At 39.8% G+C, this 19,020-nt stretch overlaps 1 protein-coding gene across 1 annotated transcript; it reads right to left on the bottom strand.

Moving 5' to 3' along the window:
* Window positions 1-1,095: 1,095 nt before the first annotated feature.
* LOC143564543 (endoglucanase 2-like) lies at window positions 1,096-6,003 on the bottom strand. Its single transcript, XM_077051789.1, has 6 exons — window positions 5,733-6,003; window positions 4,600-4,883; window positions 3,512-3,949; window positions 2,701-2,839; window positions 2,237-2,403; window positions 1,096-1,544 (listed from the first exon to the last, which is right to left on the bottom strand). The coding sequence occupies exons 1-6, from the start codon at window positions 5,950-5,952 to the stop codon at window positions 1,215-1,217; spliced, it is 1,578 nt and encodes a 525-aa protein (XP_076907904.1). The 5' UTR covers window positions 5,953-6,003; the 3' UTR covers window positions 1,096-1,214.
* Between the last annotated feature and the right edge of the window lie 13,017 nt (window positions 6,004-19,020).

The raw sequence follows: 19,020 nt of genomic DNA, 5'->3' as shown, positions 1-19,020 counted from the left end.
AATTGTAATAGAAATTTGGGTCGAAGGCGAAAAGATTTTGGGTCTTAAGTAAAAGGGTTTTTTCTAAACAAATAAAACTTTAAATTAATGGGCTTTACTTGGTTATAATTTGGGTTGTGCAAAAGTTATTTTGTATAAAAATAGACTTAAATGAGTTAAGTAATTGAGTTTAAGCATCAAAAATACATTTTTTTATAAAAATATATATAAATTTTAAAAAAATTCAGGCTAGCGGGGTGGCGGGCCAAGGTTCGTCGACCACCCTACCCTCCTTGACACTAATAGTCTAGTATTATGATAAGATGAACCCAACCTGTACACGAGACAATGTCGAAATGGACACTACATATAGACGGTAGTCGCATAGCAAGTGTCGTGTTGGCAGGGAAAGCCGAGCTCAAAACCGAGTTATTAAGCAAAAGACACAAGCATCGGGGCTGCTGATCATTCACACGCCTCAAAATATCACAACATGACTGGGACGGCTCGGTGGCTACACCTTGGACAAATGGTGCACACATTGCTAGGGGAATTATACGGGGCCCACATTCGGCAAAGGTCGGGGCTATCGGAGAGTTGGGTTGGGTCATAGTTGGGGAGGCAATGTATGCGATGAATAACAGAAGAAGCGAGACTGCTGTTGAGGACGAAGACATGGTGGTGCACTCTTGCGCGGTGCTAGTGGTGGAAGTCTGGAATGTGTATATAAATGCATTGGGCATTGGTTGAGTGTGATATGCAGCATGGGTTATGTATGAGTTCACAAGGGAAACCACTACATGTCTCAATAATAATATGCATTTGACTGTAGAAATGCATAATGCATGTATTGGTGTTAAGGGTGTAAAAAATATTATGTAAAAAATGTTTGTCCGACCGGTTTTGATGTATCTTTTAGTCGAACCACTACTTACGTGTTTAGAAAAGGATAAACCAAACCAGATAATTTTTACTGGTTAAACGGTTCGGTTTTGACGGTTCATGATTAGCACCATCACATACACATTCAAAATCACTCTGGAGGTTCAATTTCATACTTAGCTTATAATTTCAATTAACTCAAAAACCAAGTGATAAAACATTAACAAACAAGGCACCTAGCAGTATCTACACTCATCACATAAGTTGTATACGTCCGACGTGGAAATTACTAACCCCAACACAAACGACTTCCGTTACACAATATTAATTATAATACAAACAAAATGAGACAATCATGTGAAAGATGTAGAGACTGATGAGGTTGTAACCAAACCCGAAAGAAGGCCAACGATGGCTGCACTGTTGTAAGTGCTTGGTTCGGTTTGCATTGAGTTGTTACGTAAGTCAATGAATGACTCGTTTAAAAATGGTCCACCAACGAGTGCACCCATTGCAATGTTAGGGTTAGGTTGGTCTGAATCGAGCCATTGCCAGCCTTTGCACCCGGTGGTTGCATCAGCGGGTATGGAGGCTCCTCTGTGGTGCACAAATTGGGAGTATTTTTCACCGTATCCGACAAGATAACTCATTTTCATTGGATTGTCTCCCAACACATAGTTTGCCTAATGCAAAAAATAGAATCATATCAGTACCAGATAGAGAGTAATTCCGACATATTTACATATAAATAGCTTTAATTTCATATATGTACAAGACGCGCACGCAATCCATTGAATATATGTGTGTTAGTGTGTGTGAAATTAAACCTATTTATATATACAGTAAATAACATATTCACCCAATCAATTAAGTAAACAAAAAGGAAACGTTAACTGTAAATTATATTGGCGTGCAGTGTTAAAAAAAGCTGGTTATGAGTGACTGGTTTTATTTTATTCACTATGAAATCAGTAAACAAGATACTTAACAGTGTTTGAAAGAGATCAATATGCTATTATAAAATTTAGAAGGATGTGTATGCAATTGGGATAAAAAAAGACCAGCTTAAAGTGTATTTATATGTTTACCGATCTCTTAAATCGTTTTACTGAAAATTACAGATTTATATCTGAACAATATATTTTATAAAATTTTTAATATGTAAAATGGAGAGAGAAAAAATAGAAAACTTATCAAATGAGTTGAAAAGAACCGAGATTTTACTTTTCATGCTGCGATTCTCATAATCATTTTGCTTTAAAAAAATTGATTATTATTGTACTAGAGAGTTTTTGTGATCATCTAATGTACTATTTATTAAAAAAAATGGACAAAACAAACAAAAATTATGTAATCACTGTAAACAAAAATTTACCTGTGACATGGCAAACTTCCTAAGATCTGATGCTGAAAAGGACGCTGAATCACACTGGATTCTTCGGGTCCGTGATGTAAGCATGTAATCACTGTAAACCACGGCTAAAAAGGCAGAAGCTACCGGATGCTGCAAAGCGTTCCAATCACTGATCCATATAAGACCACCTGTGTTTTTAATGGTCAGACATATATAAAAAAAGAGAAAGAAGGGATAATGTATGGCATTCAGCTTTTTTTAATAAAACCACTTTATACGCCACACAATGTCCAAAAAAGTCAGATGACGAAGATGCCCTTTAAATTTTTGGAAAGACAGTTATCACCTTGGATGAGGTAACGTGCCAACATGTTATATGTTAAAACTGGTTCCTCAAATTAAAAAAAAAAAAGTAATGGCATTTTCGTAATTGGCGTGACTGTGGGCTGTGGCCGAAAATGGTATAAATGAAAGCAGATGCCTACTTCTGGTTCTGCTTGTTGTTGCTGTTGGGGATTTTGGCAGGAGTCCACACATAACAGCCTCAGCAGTTTTTTTGTACTTTTTGAGGCTGGAATCGGTAGCAGCTTTTGAATCAAAGAAGCTTACTCTTGACAGAAGAACCTGGAGAGTTTATGTGTTTCCGTTATTATAATTTAGTAGATATGATATGGAAAATTATATTATGCTAATAATAATCTACTTCAACCGAATAAAATGACTTAAGGAATAGCCCTAAGGAATAATATGCAGTAAGATACACTTTGGGCCACTTTTGACTGGTTTCCTTTGGGCAAATTTGAAATTCTAGAAATTAACTTTCAAAGTGAAAGTATCAGGGGCAAAGTGAAAACCAACTTACAGATTACAGTTTACTACCATTATAACAACCAACCTCCTTTTAGCTGACTATACATGTAAATTTCTGACGTGACACTCATCCATTTAAGTGTTAGATATGCAAAAGATGCATATGTGAAAACAATTTCAAAGATAAATTTAAATTTTGTTTTCAAGTTTGAAGAAATGAATTTTTCTCCAAAGAAAAGCTATTTTTAAATTATTATCTTCACATCAAATGCCACATGGAATATACATATACACAAATCATAAAAACGTGACACGCCAGCAACATATCAGTTGGTATATATTTTGCTTATAATCTAAAGAAAGGTGTATACTTTTTTCTCAGTTTGTGCAGTTTTTGGCCTGTTAAAGATATAACATAACGCAAATAGATCCATTCAAAAGCAAGGGGTAAAACCGTAAATGTAATAAAAGGATAACCAATTTTACCTGGGTCCCGGGTCGTTTATCATCCCAGCTAAACCATGTAGGACTTCCCCAGTTAGCATAAGTTTCACCATTACTTCCAATCACATAATCAAGATACGTTTGATCTTTTGTTGCATGATAAAGCCAGCTGGCAGCCCACAGAAGCTCATCACCATAACCGGTTGAATTGTAATATTGCTGAACTTGAGGAATGTTTTCACTGTAGGAACCTCTATGCTGATCCGCAAATGTAAATAATTCTTTAGAATGTTTTAAAAGTGTGCTCGAATATGTTGAATCGGATGATTTGAACACTAATGATGCAGATGCCATTGCTGCTGCTGTTTCTGCGGCAACTTCTGTTCCAGGGGTTGATGCGTTTATTTGTGTTAGAGGCCTTTTTTCGGTCATATCTTCGGGTCTATCCCAACATTTGTGATCAACATCTGGATCACCCACCTGAAAAGATAAAACTTAAAACGGGTCAGAAACTCAGAAAGAGTCGATTCGGAGCCAGGTTTAACAAGGATGGCGGCCCAACCAGTTTAACCACAACCCAACCAACCCAAACCAAACATGACCCATTTAATATACAGGTATATCATATATGGATTGAACAGTTTATGATTGAACCCATTTAGCCACAGCCCAAACCAAGCACGACCAATTTAATTTACGGGTATGTGGGTCGACCACTCGACCTGTTTACCATTCGAACCCGTTTAACAACAACCCAACCCAAAACAAACACGAACCGTTTAGTATACGGGTTATGCAGGTTCCGGTTTACGATTCGAACCTGTTTAAAACCCAACTCTTAATAAATTTATTTTTGAGCTAGGTTCATGTAATGGGAACACTTTTTCTCCAAAAAAAGTTACATGCTTCAATAATATGAGTTAAGAGGTTTTGTGCATTATAATACACTTTGGGTGAGTTTTAACCCATTCGAGCCGTTTCTTTTCAAGCTAAAACTTTTAATTGACATTTTGTCTCGCTAAATATAAAACATACCCAAATAGACTATTTATAAAGTAAACGAGTCAAAATTACCACCTGTAGCAAACAGAAATGTGAAGTTATATTATGAGTTTGAAGATTAAAGTTACCTGAATGTAGAGCACATTAGGTTCAGGATGAGCATTAATTAAGAAATCTGTTATCCATTTAAGTGAGTCTTTAGCAGAATCCAATTGATTAGCTTTATTCATCTGATCACCATATTCAAGTATGGCCCACGATAGAACGGTTGCTGTGTACGCCATTGGGAAGCCAAACTTCATATGATCTCCAGCATCATACATTCCCTTTGAAAGATCCAACTTTGCTTCTTTTCCATCTTGTAGGCCCGAATCACTCCTCCATGAAATTTCATTATTTTCCAATTTACCAGCTACCAAAAAAATAATAATTAATGAATAAAATTCCAAATATATAAATATGAAAAGTGATAGAATTGTACCAAAATTTTCCAACATCATTGTATGTCTCGCAAGAAATTTCAGGGAACTTACACTTTAGTGTTAAAAAAATAGCTCCTATTTTAAAAAAAATAAGCTATTCGCCTACTCAAAGTAACTTTCAAAAACTTTTCTTTGAATGACAAAGCTTTAGCTTTTAACCAAACACCCTTTTATAATAATCACAAATCTAATAATAATTACGTGTGTGTCCTTTAATGTCAATTTACACCTATAAAATACAACTGCAAACTATTTTTACAAAACACTCGAGCAATCAAAAAGAGATTTTGAAGGTTTTTTCTACCATAGCCCTTAGGACTATGATTAAGAGCATGACCATTTACTAACCTTTTAAAAAGTATTAAAAACAAACTTAATTTAAGTGCATACCATCTAAAAAAGATGGAGGAAAGTTAATCATGAGAGAGAGATTCACTCTTGTAGTTGAAATAATTTAATTAAAAGTCGTAAGGGTTATGATTAGCAAAACATAGAGTGTGTTCTCAGACATAAAGTGTGCTCTCACTTTTAGTAGTTAAACATATTATCAAATCATAGTTAAGATCTAGATCTATAAACATACAAACAAAAACAGGAGTTAAATTTGGCATCTTTAAAGTTTATCTAGACAAAGAAAAACAGGAGTTAACTTTGGCATCTTTAAAGTTTATGTAGCAATGTCAACAAATCAACAATGTAATGATTATATACTCAATAAGTGAACTGTATCAATAATATAAAGCACAAAAACAAGTAGCTTCCAAAATCTGTAAGCTTACATTTTTGGATATCAAAGAATTGTAGAGCGATCTTGAGCGCATCACCATATTTCTGTGTGACGGCTCCCGGAGGACCAGGAACCGGAGGAGCATCACCATCATCACCACCGTGGTGAAACTTGTTCTTCAATGTAAGCCCTAATGCTAATGCGATTGCTCCGACTACAATCAACACGATAAACCACCCCATACACCCTCCAGATTTCTTTTCCTCTCCCATTTTCTCCAAATTCTGAAATTAATTCCACAAAATCCTCAGATCTGAACACAAATCAATAATGCATTACATTTGGTACTGAGTACCGGTACTGTACTGATAAATTCAGTACGGTTATATTTCCAGAATTTCAATATCAGTATTTTCGATGCCGGTACCGCATTTTGTAACGAGTACCGGTACCGTAACGATAGATTCAGTTCAGTACCGGATCTCATCCCTACTGGCGTACTCGTTACAAAATTTAAGTGGCGTATCGGTACCGTACTGATAGATTGGGTACGGTTATTTTTCCAGAATTTCGGTATCACTATTTTCGATACCGGTACCAATACAGTACTGACATTTTGCAAAGAGTACTGGTACCATACCAATAGATTCGGTTCAGTACTGGATCTCATCCTTACCGTACTCATTACAAAATGTAAGTGTCGTATTGGTACTGATAGATTCGGTACGATTATTTTTCCAGGATTTCGGCATGAGTAATTTCGATACCGGTACCAATACATTACTGACATTTTGTATCGAGTACCGGTTCCATACCAATAGATTCAGTTCGGTACCAGATCTCATCCTTGGCGTGCTCATTACAAAATGTAAGCGGCGTATTGGTACCGTACTGATAGATTCGGTACACTTATTTTTCCAGAATTTCGCTATCAGTATTTTCGATACCGCTACCAATACAATACTGGCATTTTGTAACGAGTACCTGTACCGTACCGATTACTTTTTTATAAACTTGGTTTCAATACTGGTACATTCTGTTATACCGATACGGTACTGAGTACTGGTATCAATACCGGATCTAGTCCAATACGGATACCGTTACTTTTCCGGTATTTTCGGTACCGGTACCAGCATTTTGTAACGAACACCGGTACCGTACCAAACTGATATTGTACCAATAGATTCGGTACGATAGTTCAATGTAATACAATAATTAGGGTTTTAGGTTTTGAAATCGAACGATTTGTGCTGAAAATGACGTACCTGGAGTGAATTGGGGGATAATAATGTACAGATCTGAAGATCTAACGTGAATTGAAGTCAATGTGGTGAGTGTTTTGTCTTCAGATGCAGATTTAGTGAAGGTTTATGGTAGTTGTTGGATGTATGTATGTGTGGTGCTTTTGCAGATGCTAATATAAGAAATATGCGCACCGACAAATGGAGCGAGTGTGTTTTGGATTTTATTTATTTAGCAATTTGTGTTGTTTGGTGAGATATGATTTGATTATTGATTACACCTTAAATTAGATAGATGTTAGTTGGTTGCCAGTTGCTTTCGACTCAAGTTTACTAATCACCCAACATGGTGGGCCGTTACCATCTCTACAAAAAATTTTGGGCCATGAGGACGACTTAAGTATAAATATTTACCCGCGGTGTGTATGAGTTGGTTTGGGACGGTTTTGGGTTAAACTCATAACCCTAACCAACATGTCAGTTAATAGATAACCATAACCGATTCGTTAAGGCGGTTTTGATTAATCGCGTTTAAAGATTATAGCGAGTCGGTTAACCATAAAATCTTTGGAGGTTGCTGAACTGAATGAGTCGTCGTATTCCTTATGATTGTGAATGGGCATCTAAAGTGAATTTTGGAATATATCGTTCTTTTTTAAGCTCAATTATTGAACATATGTAATTGATTTTTGATATATTGAAGATGGCAATTTGAAACTAATATTGCACAAACAATAGAATATTATCAGCATAATAGGTGTTGAGATAGGTTACGAACTATTTCGATCAATGTTTAAATAAATGGTGCGGTTCGTTTATGACGGGTTTAGATTTATCTTTAATCAACCAAACCGATCCGCATTTTACGGTTTTCAAAAATTTATTAAACCGACCCACTAGTTATGTCAATTATTGGTTAAAATCGGTTATTTCGGTTCTGATTCGATTAACGGTTATAACAGTTAATTTGCTCACCCCTAATATTTATGTATTAAAACTATTTAACTTAGTCTTTAGTTTTAAATAAAGATTTAAATATGCAAGGGTTAATAGTTGCCTTATTTATTTAGGATGAATGTGGAGGGACGGAGGATTAATGGTGGCATTATTTATCATGAGCTAGTGGTATTCAACCGGCATGCTACAAGGGAATGTAGTGGGGATTGGATTGGTATTTGTTCCGTTAGTTATGTTAAATCTAAGGGATTGAAATTGCCAAATGAAAGGGTTGTACAAAAAAAGTGGTATTAAACTGGCTCATGTGGGATTCAAACCTAAGTCCGAGTTTTGCAAAACCTTAACTACATTAGACGTAATGACTCCCCAACTTATTTCTTTTGTTATTTATTAATTTTCATATGTGTATAAGTAAAAAATGACTGTGACAATGACACAAGCTCCCAGATTATAGGTATTGCTGATATGTAGGAAGACGTCGAAGGGGTTCAAGAGTGTCCACTAACATCAAGTTTATAAAAATTTGTCAAATTTTTAAATATAAAATCTAATATTAAAAAAAAAAAAGAGTACGAACCCTTAAGCTATAACCGATAAAGAATAGAACCTTATGATTATCCTACTAAAAAGGTTTTGATTTCGTCACTAAGATTATGTAAGCTGTATCATATATGGACGTATGAAAGAATTACTTGTAGTTAATTCTCTGTTCAATCAATTAAATAACAACGGGTAATATATATATATATATTAGCAAAAGTGTCCTCGCGTTGCTGCGGGTATGCATAAGTTATCTCCTCGTATTGGCTTGTAGCGTTTGGTGTGGTGTGTAATGGTTTATCAATGTGAGCGCGTTGATGTATGTGGATATGGTTTGTTGGATGTTTTTTTTTTTGGGGGGGGGGGCAAGGGGGTATAAGTGTGAATTTACATGTGAACATATAGCACCAAAAAAAAACAAAAGCAAGAAATACATTCATACAGCAGCGGCTAAAACAACCCTCTAAATCCTCCAGCCAGAGTTCAATTTAGCCACATTTATGCTTATCCTTAACTTGCAATCAGTCTCATAGTTAATAACAACTCATAACCATATAGCACATATATATAATTTCAGTTTCTCTACATCTTTACCCAAAAGCCTCTCTCTTAGCACAGATCACTACAACAATCTCATAATTCACAACAGCTCTCGAGGCATTGAAAACAAGCAAGGGCGGTACATAGTTGTGTGAGAACAATGGCGCATTGATCATTCATGCTAGAGCATGTGCGGATGAAACACGCAACAACATCGATCAAGAAACATGCCCCAACAAGAGGAAGCTGCTTGCATCACTATTCATGCATGCTCAGTTAATTCTAAATCTTGTATTCCCGAAGGTAGACTATCAATTGTTGCCTTCAAGTTACCAAATCCAATACTTATATTCCGTAGGTATAACGTCTTGTGATTCTCTAACTTTGAACACTTTTCTGCAACTTAATTTATATTCAATGAATTATAAGACCTACAAATCCCGCCTTTGACAAATAACGAGATTGATTTCAAAAGTCAAAGTATGAACTATTAGCTGCTTTTCCATTACTCGAATTAGGATCATAGTTTAACTATAACAGGAATTACAGAACCATAAAAAATACAAAAACAAACTAACGAATCATAGAAGTGCCTCACATCCGTCGGGAGCCGGAGAACATAACGGCCGCCACCAAATTTTTGTCCTTCTGCCAATTAAATCGGTAGTGTGTTGAGTTTTTTGACTTTCAGTTTCCGTTGATGTGCACGTAAAAGAAGAAATATCATGTCAGAAACAACGATTCATAGTGAAGAAACACTAATTGACCCCGGGCAGATTACAGATAATCTGGGGGTTAAATAGATGTTTCCCACGAGGGGTTAGGTCCGGTAAAGATGGTTCTTCTGATGACCTGCAAAACAGAAACCGTGAGCTCGTCACTGAGAAGGGGGGGTACCTCCTTGTGACCACCCTCCGGCGTGAGAATCAGACTAGATTGCTCTTGAATATAAGTGTATATTAAGAGATTGCTAGAGAAGATAAGTGTAACACATAGAAAATTTAAAATAATTAAAGCAATTGATATTTAGGACTTTTAGTTATATACGTATTTGGGTTATAAGTAATTTGAAAACAAAATTTATTAATAAATTTAATAATATATATGTATTTGAAATTGGCACTAGATATTTTGTTATAATGATTTGCAACAAACTAACTAAAGAATCGGATGATGACTCCTCGTTGCTAATCTATAATACGCTTTTGGCATTGAATAGTCTCTACCTTTCATTCTGATCTTGAAACTCCTCGTTTCTTCTTCCTCATATATGCCTTGCTTTGCATTTAATAACCGTGAGTTCCAACAGCAGCCAGCGACACACCATCACACCTGTAACAACATACACTCACGGCACATACATACATACTCATTCACATTGTCAAACTTTCAAGCTTCCAATCAAACTCAAGAACATGCATTCATATCAAATAATCAATCATTTATTACTTACTTGTTTCCTTGAGATTGTTAAAGATGAAAATGGTGTTAATAGTGAATGATAGTAGTGTGTGTTCCCTAGATTTAATCTTTCATATTGATCTTCAAATCTCTAAATTTCCATTGATCTTTATCTTGATTATTATGGGTATAATAACCCGAAGTTTATTTGTTTTAGATAATAATCACAATAATTAAATAGGTTTGAGATAATACAAAATTTAATTGAATTTTTAATAATTGTGGCATTTGGTTAGAAATTCAAGTAAGATAAGTATGCAAATAATAAAATAAATTGTATAGAGACATGCAGCAAATAAAAGTCATGCGATCTATTTGCAAAATTTCGAATCCTAATCTTTACAAACGAACTACCGGACGAGGTGGGATTTCAAGGATTCAGTTCGTTGTATAAATCATGTATGCAACCCACTTTGGTTCACCATATGATAAGAACTAGAGATTTAACCCTTCTATAACTATCGTCGGAACACCGAGGAGATAAGTTCTGAGTCACAACCAGGCGGCCGGTACGTGACTACGAAGGTGAACTACCGCTGCGACTATCTGCCCGTCTGATTCAGGGATTCTTTATGCTCGTTTATTGAGGTAATCATTTGTTTCCTTGCTTCTGGTTATTCTCGATAACTGGTTCGGAATACCGCGACTTTAATCTTAACTATTCCGGCGACGAAAACCAATAAAATACCTAACTCGAAATCAGATTTCTTTAAATGACAACAAGATGAACAACGTTTTCGGTAAAATCAAACATGTTTTTATTTGGATCATGTGATTTTGTTTTTAACCTTTTTAGTAATCGGTTTAGTCTGTGACCATTCTCTTTTGACATGTATGCGCGCGCACGCTCACTTGATCTTTTCGCCGGCTATCAGTTTTCTTGTAATTTGTTGCTTGACTTGGTGTTGTTCATCTCCGTGAAACCGAGTCGGTGAAGTGAAAACCTAAGGAAATTTTAATCTAAGTCAAATTTATCTATTAGTTAAATTGTTTTCATTACAGTACGTATGCATACATACTCAATAGTTATGGGAATCTATTTAATATATTTAAAGGTATTGTTTATAAATAATTTAACAAGTGAAGATGCATGTTTATTATTCTTAATAAATCCAAATTTTGTAATACTTTGAATAAAAGAGTCACCTGAATCCTAGACTAATTAAGAATCTTATATGTTTAGTCGCCGGGAATTCGCAAGTTAGCAAATAACCAACATGATAAATTAAGTTATGTAAATTAATCTTACAAGAAACTAAACCGTAGGTTCTCATACAATTGGTGGACAACGTTGACTTTACTTTTGTTTTCGCTTTTGATTAAGGTACGGTTTCTGGTTTCTGTCACTCATAGTATAAATTATATTCCGTTACTTCATTACGGTTTCTGTTTTCGGTTACTTATAGTATTGAATCTATTCCGTTACTTTGTAGTACGGATTCTGTTTCTTGTTACTTCGTAGTACGGTTTCTGTTTTTGTTACTCTTAGTATTAATTATATTCTGTTACTTGGTAGTACGGTTTCCGTCTTTGTTTCCTCTTGGTATTATTTATATTCCGTTACTTCGTAGTACGGATTCTGTTTTTCTCATAGTATTGGATTTAGTCCATTTTATATTCTATGTCCGTCACTTCGTAGTGCGGATTTTTGTTATTTTTCAGTTTCAGATTGAGTTCAGTTTATCCGTATGATATGTTTAATATTAAGTTTTTAACATGCAATAGGTTATATATATTTTGTATTCATTGTTGCATGTTCCTGTTCGAATTTAGTTATATGAATTTAGCTTCAGTACTCTGTTACCCGAGCATTTCTGACTTGTCGTTGGGGCGTCAACGACATGGCACTTATCGTGACAGTGCGTAATCAAAGTTCACGGCGTCTCTAACTAGTACTTTTGAAGTATTAGGGCCACTTAGAGGCGTATAGATCGATCTTAGCTCTGACTCCTGACTCCTGACTCCTGACATGGCACTTATCGTGACAGTGCGTAATCAAAGTTCACGGCGTCTCTGAAAGTACTCATGTAGTACCTTGGCCACTTAGAGGCGTATAGATCGATCTTAGCTCCGACTCCTGACTCCTGACTTCTGTTTGAGATGGAACAATGTGTGCACGCCACCCACACCGTCTCCTTGGTGCATGGACTAGCTAGCTGTGTACCCCTCTGTTTAGGCTCTGGGTGCTTCCGTATTACACGACCTATTTATTTTAACATCATCGTCGTGTATTTTAGTAATTATATTTTGTTTCGCTATATTTCTGGTCCGTTTTGATATGTGTATATGCATTTGATTAAATTTGAGTATATTCAGATTACGTCCCGATCGTGTATCGGATTATGTTTCGCATTTAATTATAGTTCAGTTAAATGTCACTCGTTATATGTTACACGGCACACATTATATGTTACAAGTTATATGTTTCTGGCTCTGGGTGTTTTTGTTATAGTTCTGATATATTTCTGCATGCGTTTGACCATGTTCTGGCCAAGTGTCAGATCATACATCCGAATTTTATTAAGTATATGTTTCAGTAAAAAGGTTGGTTTCGAGTTTGAATTGAAGTTCGTATATTTATTCTCTTACGTCTGTCCTTACCTATACTATTGTTCTTTCCGTTACTGGGCAATTTTTGGCTCAGCCGTGTTTTCTTGTTTTGTTTTTCTTATTTTGTTTTCAGGTAATCCGGGATTCTGGGTATTTTAGTGAGGAGAGATAAAAAAATGAAGTTCAAGCTTCTAAAAGTTAATTCATTTTGTTTAATAATATGACGTAGGTTGCATTAATTTTTGTTGTATTTTGGATTGTGGCGTTGGTTTGATATCTGTAATAGTAACACGTTAGCCTGTTCCGGGTTGGGGTGTTTCAATAAGATAATGAGATATCAGATAATTTAAGATAATGTAATGTGTCCATACCATTCCAAGGTGTTGGAGTATTTATAGCCGAAGGTAGGTTTCCAAGAAGGTACAGCCGGCTGAATAGTATTCCTGTTCTGCCAACTGTGGGCTACGCACATGCCATGCTGGTAGTTGGTGGGTAGGCAGCGGCTGATAGTGACCAGGCCGGCTGTGTACTATTCTTTTCCACCAACTGCAGGCTATGCACGTGCTACAACAGGTTGGTGAGTAGGCAGCGGCTGATAGTGACCAGGCCGGCTGTGTACTATTCCTTTGTCACAGTGAGCTGTCGCTGCTTTGGTCAGACCTTTTGTCCATACCTCGTCAGGTACAGTACAAAAGGTCCTCCAGTAGCGTACGGACTGGCTCATTTGGGCGGGAGTATTCCCGGCTTTGGGCGGGAGTGTTCCTGGCTTGCTCACTCCTTCTTCAGGTGACTACTGAATTATTTAAGAGTTAAGTGCCTTGTGCGTGTAGCCTTGCTGTGCGGGTAGCCTTCCCTGATGGCTAGTATCCGTTACTGCGGGAACAGGCGGAGTACGTCGACCATTGGGAGGCTTTTCCTGCGGGAACAGCTTGCGTACTGCGCGTAAGGACGTCACGTCTCTGAGCATGGTGGGTCCTGCGGATCCAGTTGGTTTCTGCTCAGACGTCTCTCTTCAAGGTGAGTCTTGCGAGTTTAGCCTTTGCGCAGACGTCCCTGTTGAAGGTGAGTCTTGCGGTTTCAACTGCGCAGACGTCCCTCTTTGAGGTGAGTCTTGCGGGTCCAACTGGGCTCTGCTGGGACCTACCTCTTCAAGTCCCCCCAGTCCAATGTTCTTCTCATGAATTGTTAATAAGTGAGGTGAACTTTTGGACTTAAGCAAAGGGTTTTGAAAAGGGTTTAGTTTTAAGGTTTTCCATGGGGATTCTTCCCGCGGAAGTCCTAATGTCACATGCAGAAATTCCCGACTTTTCTGCTTGATCTTTGGGTATGATGCGGGTAGGTCTGTAACCTCCTCGCAAGTCAGGAGCGTTGAGTTCCACTTGTGTAGATTCTCCATGGGGTTTTGGTGGTTTTGAACATAGTGATCAATTATGTTAAAACAACCAATTCCATCTTGGAGCTTCCAACAATCTAGTTCTCGACGTTCCCGCTATGCGGGGATGTTATTCCCGTTTCCGCAAGCATGGCCCAGAAGATCCTTCTTGGTTTCAATTCCCTGCGGAGTGCTAGGTATGTGAAGGGTTTCGCCTTGACACTGTACCCGCACTCGTCTTATAGTTACTTTACTTCCAAGGTATTCCTGGCTTCAATTCCCTGCGGGTGCTAAGTATGTGAAAGGTTTTGCCTTGACACTGTACCCGCACCCGTCTTATAGTTACTTGGTTGCCGAGGTATTCTTGGCTTCAATTCCCTGCTGGTGCTAAGTATGTGAAGGGTTTTGCCTTAACACTGTACTCGCACCTGTCTTATAGTTACTTGGTTGCCAAGGTAAGGGGTATAGTCCCGCTTACTTTTGAATCTTTTTTGAATCTTTTTGAATCTTTTTGAAATTTGAAGAGTTGGTGAAAGGATAAGAACAGTCCAGACTGTTGAAACGTCGTCCGACGGTTTCTTCTGACAGTTTCAGGACGTGCAGGAAGTTATGGCGACGTGACAGTATATGGTCATTCCAGACGCTTTTTCAGGCGCGTGGGCGCGAGTTTTCGGGCGCGTGGCCGCGAAGTTTACGGCACGCGTCCTGTCAACAGTTGTTGCCAGCTTGCATATTCCACGTGTCATAGTTTCATTGCACCTGCGTTTTCCTCTCTCTTCCGCATTAAATTCATCGCATTCATTGCGATGAGTATATAAAGGGAGGAGAGGTTGCATCTCAACTCACAGTTTCACCTCTCTTCTTCTTCTAAACGATTTCCGGCGAATACTCTAACTTTTCTGTCGAGCATTCTCCTAAAATCGTTCTTTTCATTCAAAACATGTCTTCCGTTCATGATCTTGAGGCTACCGCCGAGGAGTCTGACGTGTATGCCGAGAATCCGTCGTCTACTTCTGATAAGGACGATAAGAGTACTGCTGGTGAGTGCCAGTGTGCTCTTATCGTCGACCTGTACCAGTATATTGTTAGGAAGTTCATGCTCGAGCCTTTCGAGCCTGAGTTTCCTAAGCCTCATCAGACGGTGTACGATGCCCCCAAGGGCAAGATAGGGGTGTATGCCGCATTCTTCGTTTATGGGAATCTCAGGTTCCCATTGACGAAGTTTGTGTACCGTGTTTTGGAGAGACACGGTGTACATCTGACGAAGGTACACCCAATGGCGATCGCCAAGATTCGCCATTTTGAATGGGTGTGCCTCATTCTGGGCGTGGAGCCCCATGTCGATCGCCTGATGACCTTCTATTCCTGGAGGTGCATCCAGGGGTGGTATACCTTGGTCACTCGGATCAAGGGTTTGAAGATATGCGCTACCGAGCGCAGTCTTCGGTCTTGGAAGCGGGAGTTCTTCTATATCTCCGCTCGCGTCGTCCCCATAGCGATGACGTTCAAGAACGGGAGAGCTCTCCCGAACCTTCACGCCTTCAACTATGAGGAGGCGGAATGGTTCTCTAAGATTTCCCGGGTCCAGTCTCCCGTCTACCGCTTTGCGGAGTCCGGGATGGTGATGCTCGAGATGAGCCAGGTGTGGAAAGATGCTGGGGCGGAGGCGCCACAGGTTCCCATCGTCCTTGATTACCGTTTGAACTCTATCCCTTACGGTATGCTTCATCTTCTTTGCTGATTTAAAGTTTTCTTCTAACTGTTTCTTTTGTTTTCAGAGGGAAACGACCTACAATCGCTCCTGCATCCGCGGGAGGCTGGTGGTCCCGCTCGGATGGGTACCCGTGCTCTTGATGAGAACGAGTTGCCCATCTTGGAGCAAACGGCGGATCGGTTTGTGGAGGTCTACCCGCCGGGCCACCCGATTCTGAGCGCCACGCGGCCAGGTAAGGAGTTATTTAACTCTCGCCCTGTCAACGCTCAAACCTCTGCTGGAATTCCTCTAATTTTGTCATCTTCTGATGAGGAATCCGCAGATGGTCCTTTCTTCACGCGGAAGAAGAAGGCTGCTGGCGGGAAGGGTAAGGCGAAGGTTGCCTCTACTGTCGATCAGGGGAATCGGTTAAAGTCAGAGACCGAGAGTGAAGAGGTGGCGGGGAACCCTGGTGGTGACGAGACCACTGTTCCGGAGGTTGAGACAACTGTCACCTCCGGGCAGCCTAGTACGACGGTGAGCGGCGTGAAGAGCCCGGCTCCATCGGGTTCGTCCCCGCCTATCAGAACCTTCAAGCTGAAGAGAACTCGTAAGTATAATTTTCATTTACTTTAACTGCATATCCTTCCGCCATTATATTTAACTATCTTGTCTTCATGCAGGCGTGGATGCAACTGCATTCCAGGGTGGAGCGGGAAGGAGCAGTTCTGGACCCATGACGGTAGGTTTGGTCAACCTACCCGAGGCGACGACCCAGGCGGCTGCGCCTGTTTGCAGTATTGGTTCAGTTGCTCATCCTGTTGAGGCAACTGTTCCAACTGTAACATCATCTCCGCCGGCTGTCAGTGCCATATTCACGGCGTCCTTCACTGAGCCGGCGGTGAGTTTTTCTGCGGGTTCTTCCGCAGCGGCAGCCACGGTTGTGAGTTCAGCTCCAGTGAGTTCACCACCGATGGTCTCTACCGCAGCGGCTTCGACCGTGCCTCCGGCGCCGGCGACTACCTCGTCCCCGGCCGGTTCAGCAGGTATGTTCGGGGCTTCAAGCCAATCTCTGCCTCCTTCCCATCTGCCTGACCTCTTGGATGGATATCCGTTAGGTTCGGGTGACGGGTTTGGCGGCTACCGACCTACTGTCGACCCTACAGGTGCGTAGGGTTATTTTGGCCTTTTTATATATATTTTTGTTTTTTATCATCTTTTCCTAACTGCTTTTTGTTTTTGCAGTGTCGGATTCGAATGAGGTGTTTGTTCCGCGGTGGAACATCCGTCGGGGAACCACCCTTCGGACGGCTGTGGATTGCGTCGAGTGGGTGCGCCACGCCGCCCCCAATGGTGCACTGGGAGAAGCTATGTCGAGCTACCAAGAGGGTAGGCTGACAAACGAGCTTCGAATTCTCCTTGCCCGGATGCAGCCGCGCGTCGAGCTGCTTTGTCGTGAAAACGACAAGTTAAAGGCGGCTCGTATCCAAGAAGTAGCTCAGGCGCGGGCTATCCGGGAGGAGAACAGGAGACTCTCCGCCGTTACTGCGGAGAAGGAGAAGGCCTTCAAGGCCCTCGAGGTTGAAGTTCAGGCCCGTCTCGAGGCCCGTTCCAAGGCTACCCAAGCTGTTAATGAACAGCTTCGGTTGGCTAAGGAAACTGCACGGAAATGCAACTGAGAGGGCCACCAAGGCTGAAGCTGTTGCTGAGCCTCTACGCACTGAGAATAAGGAGCTCAAAGCCAAATTAGAGAGGCTCCAGCAGGCTCATGATGCCTTGGCCATGGAAGATGCCAAGAAGCTCCAAGAGATCTTGGACCAGAGGGGGGTGCTTGACCACACTGAGCGTAAGCTAAAGGGCGTCGAAGAGGCTGCAGCCAAAGATGTGTTGCTTGCCAACCTTACAAAGAACGAAGCCGAACGCGCCGGTAATGAAGCTCAAGCTGCCCTCCAGAAGGCTCTGGTTACCAAGGAATGGCTTCTACGAGAAGCGTTGTCGCAGGTATGCATAGCTTCATAATATCTTTACGCTTTTCTTTGTACTTAGAAAATGTTTTGATACTTGTATTTTTGTTTTGTAGGTTGTGCATCGGGTCTTCACGGACATATCATATGACGATACCATGAGCGCAGCCCTCAACGCTTCTCATTAGGATGGGGAAAAGGCTGGCTTCCTGCTTGGTCTAGGGTTCGTTGAGAAGGGCATCCCGCCTTCCAACTTCCCTTTATATGATGTGGATACTGAAGTTGTATATGACCAAGCAGTGAACCAGTATGCCACCTTCCCGCACCCGGTGGTGGAGAAGGTGAACGAAGTTGCTGCTGCTGATGATGGGATAACCATTCTCAAGACCTTCCTTGAACCGCCACATCCAACTGATGGTGCGGGTACAAGTGGGTTTGGAGGGAGTGGCCCTGAAGCTTGATCTTTTAAATCCTTTCCCACTGTTAGGATAGATTTACGTCTTTGTATAGATTTATATTCTTGTAGGCGGGTAGATACCCGGCCATTCTTGTAACAGTTGAATTTTTATGGAATATAAATCTTTTGTGCGGGTAGGACCGTCACTCTTGCTTTATAAACGTTATACGACTTGCTCATGCATATTATAGTTTAATTTGGCACTTGTTTTGCCGCATAAACAATATGTGATTCGCTTGTGCATACTTTAGTTTAACTTAGCAATTTCTTAAGTACTTTGGATAAGTTAACCTTTCAACGTGGCAGATAATAGGTTAAAGTTTTGCTTCTTCTTTCGTGATTGTGGGGGGTAAGACCGTCACTTTCACTTAGTAGGATGGCTAAACTTTACCCATATCTGACCTGCGTGGAGGTTTTCCTCATTTTTTCCTTAAAAGATTTTCTAAGTGTTCTAAATAAGTTAACCTTTCGACGCGCGGTTGTCAATAGGTTAATGTTCAGTTTCCTCTATCATGATTGTGCGGGTAAGACCGTCACTTGCATTTAGTAAGATGACCAAACTTTA

The sequence above is a fragment of the Bidens hawaiensis genome, unplaced genomic scaffold (genome assembly GCF_021521415.1).
Source record: "Bidens hawaiensis isolate Kalapana, Puna unplaced genomic scaffold, B.hawaiensis_p1.1 tig00022014_1, whole genome shotgun sequence".
Lineage (NCBI taxonomy): Eukaryota > Viridiplantae > Streptophyta > Magnoliopsida > Asterales > Asteraceae > Bidens > Bidens hawaiensis.
The sequence above is the reverse complement of the archived record's forward strand: the minus strand, read 5'-3'. Positions and strand labels throughout refer to the sequence as shown.

Coding starts and splice junctions, on each gene's coding strand:
- LOC143564543 (XM_077051789.1), bottom strand. CDS start 5,952: ATGGGAGAGGAAAAGAAATCTGGAGGGTGTATGGGGTGGTTTATCGTG. Junction 4,884..5,732: donor ATTCTTTGATATCCAAAAAT/GTAAGCTTACAG, acceptor TTTTTTTGGTAG/CTGGTAAATTGGAAAATAAT. Junction 2,840..3,511: donor ATAAACGACCCGGGACCCAG/GTAAAATTGGTT, acceptor TAAACTCTCCAG/GTTCTTCTGTCAAGAGTAAG.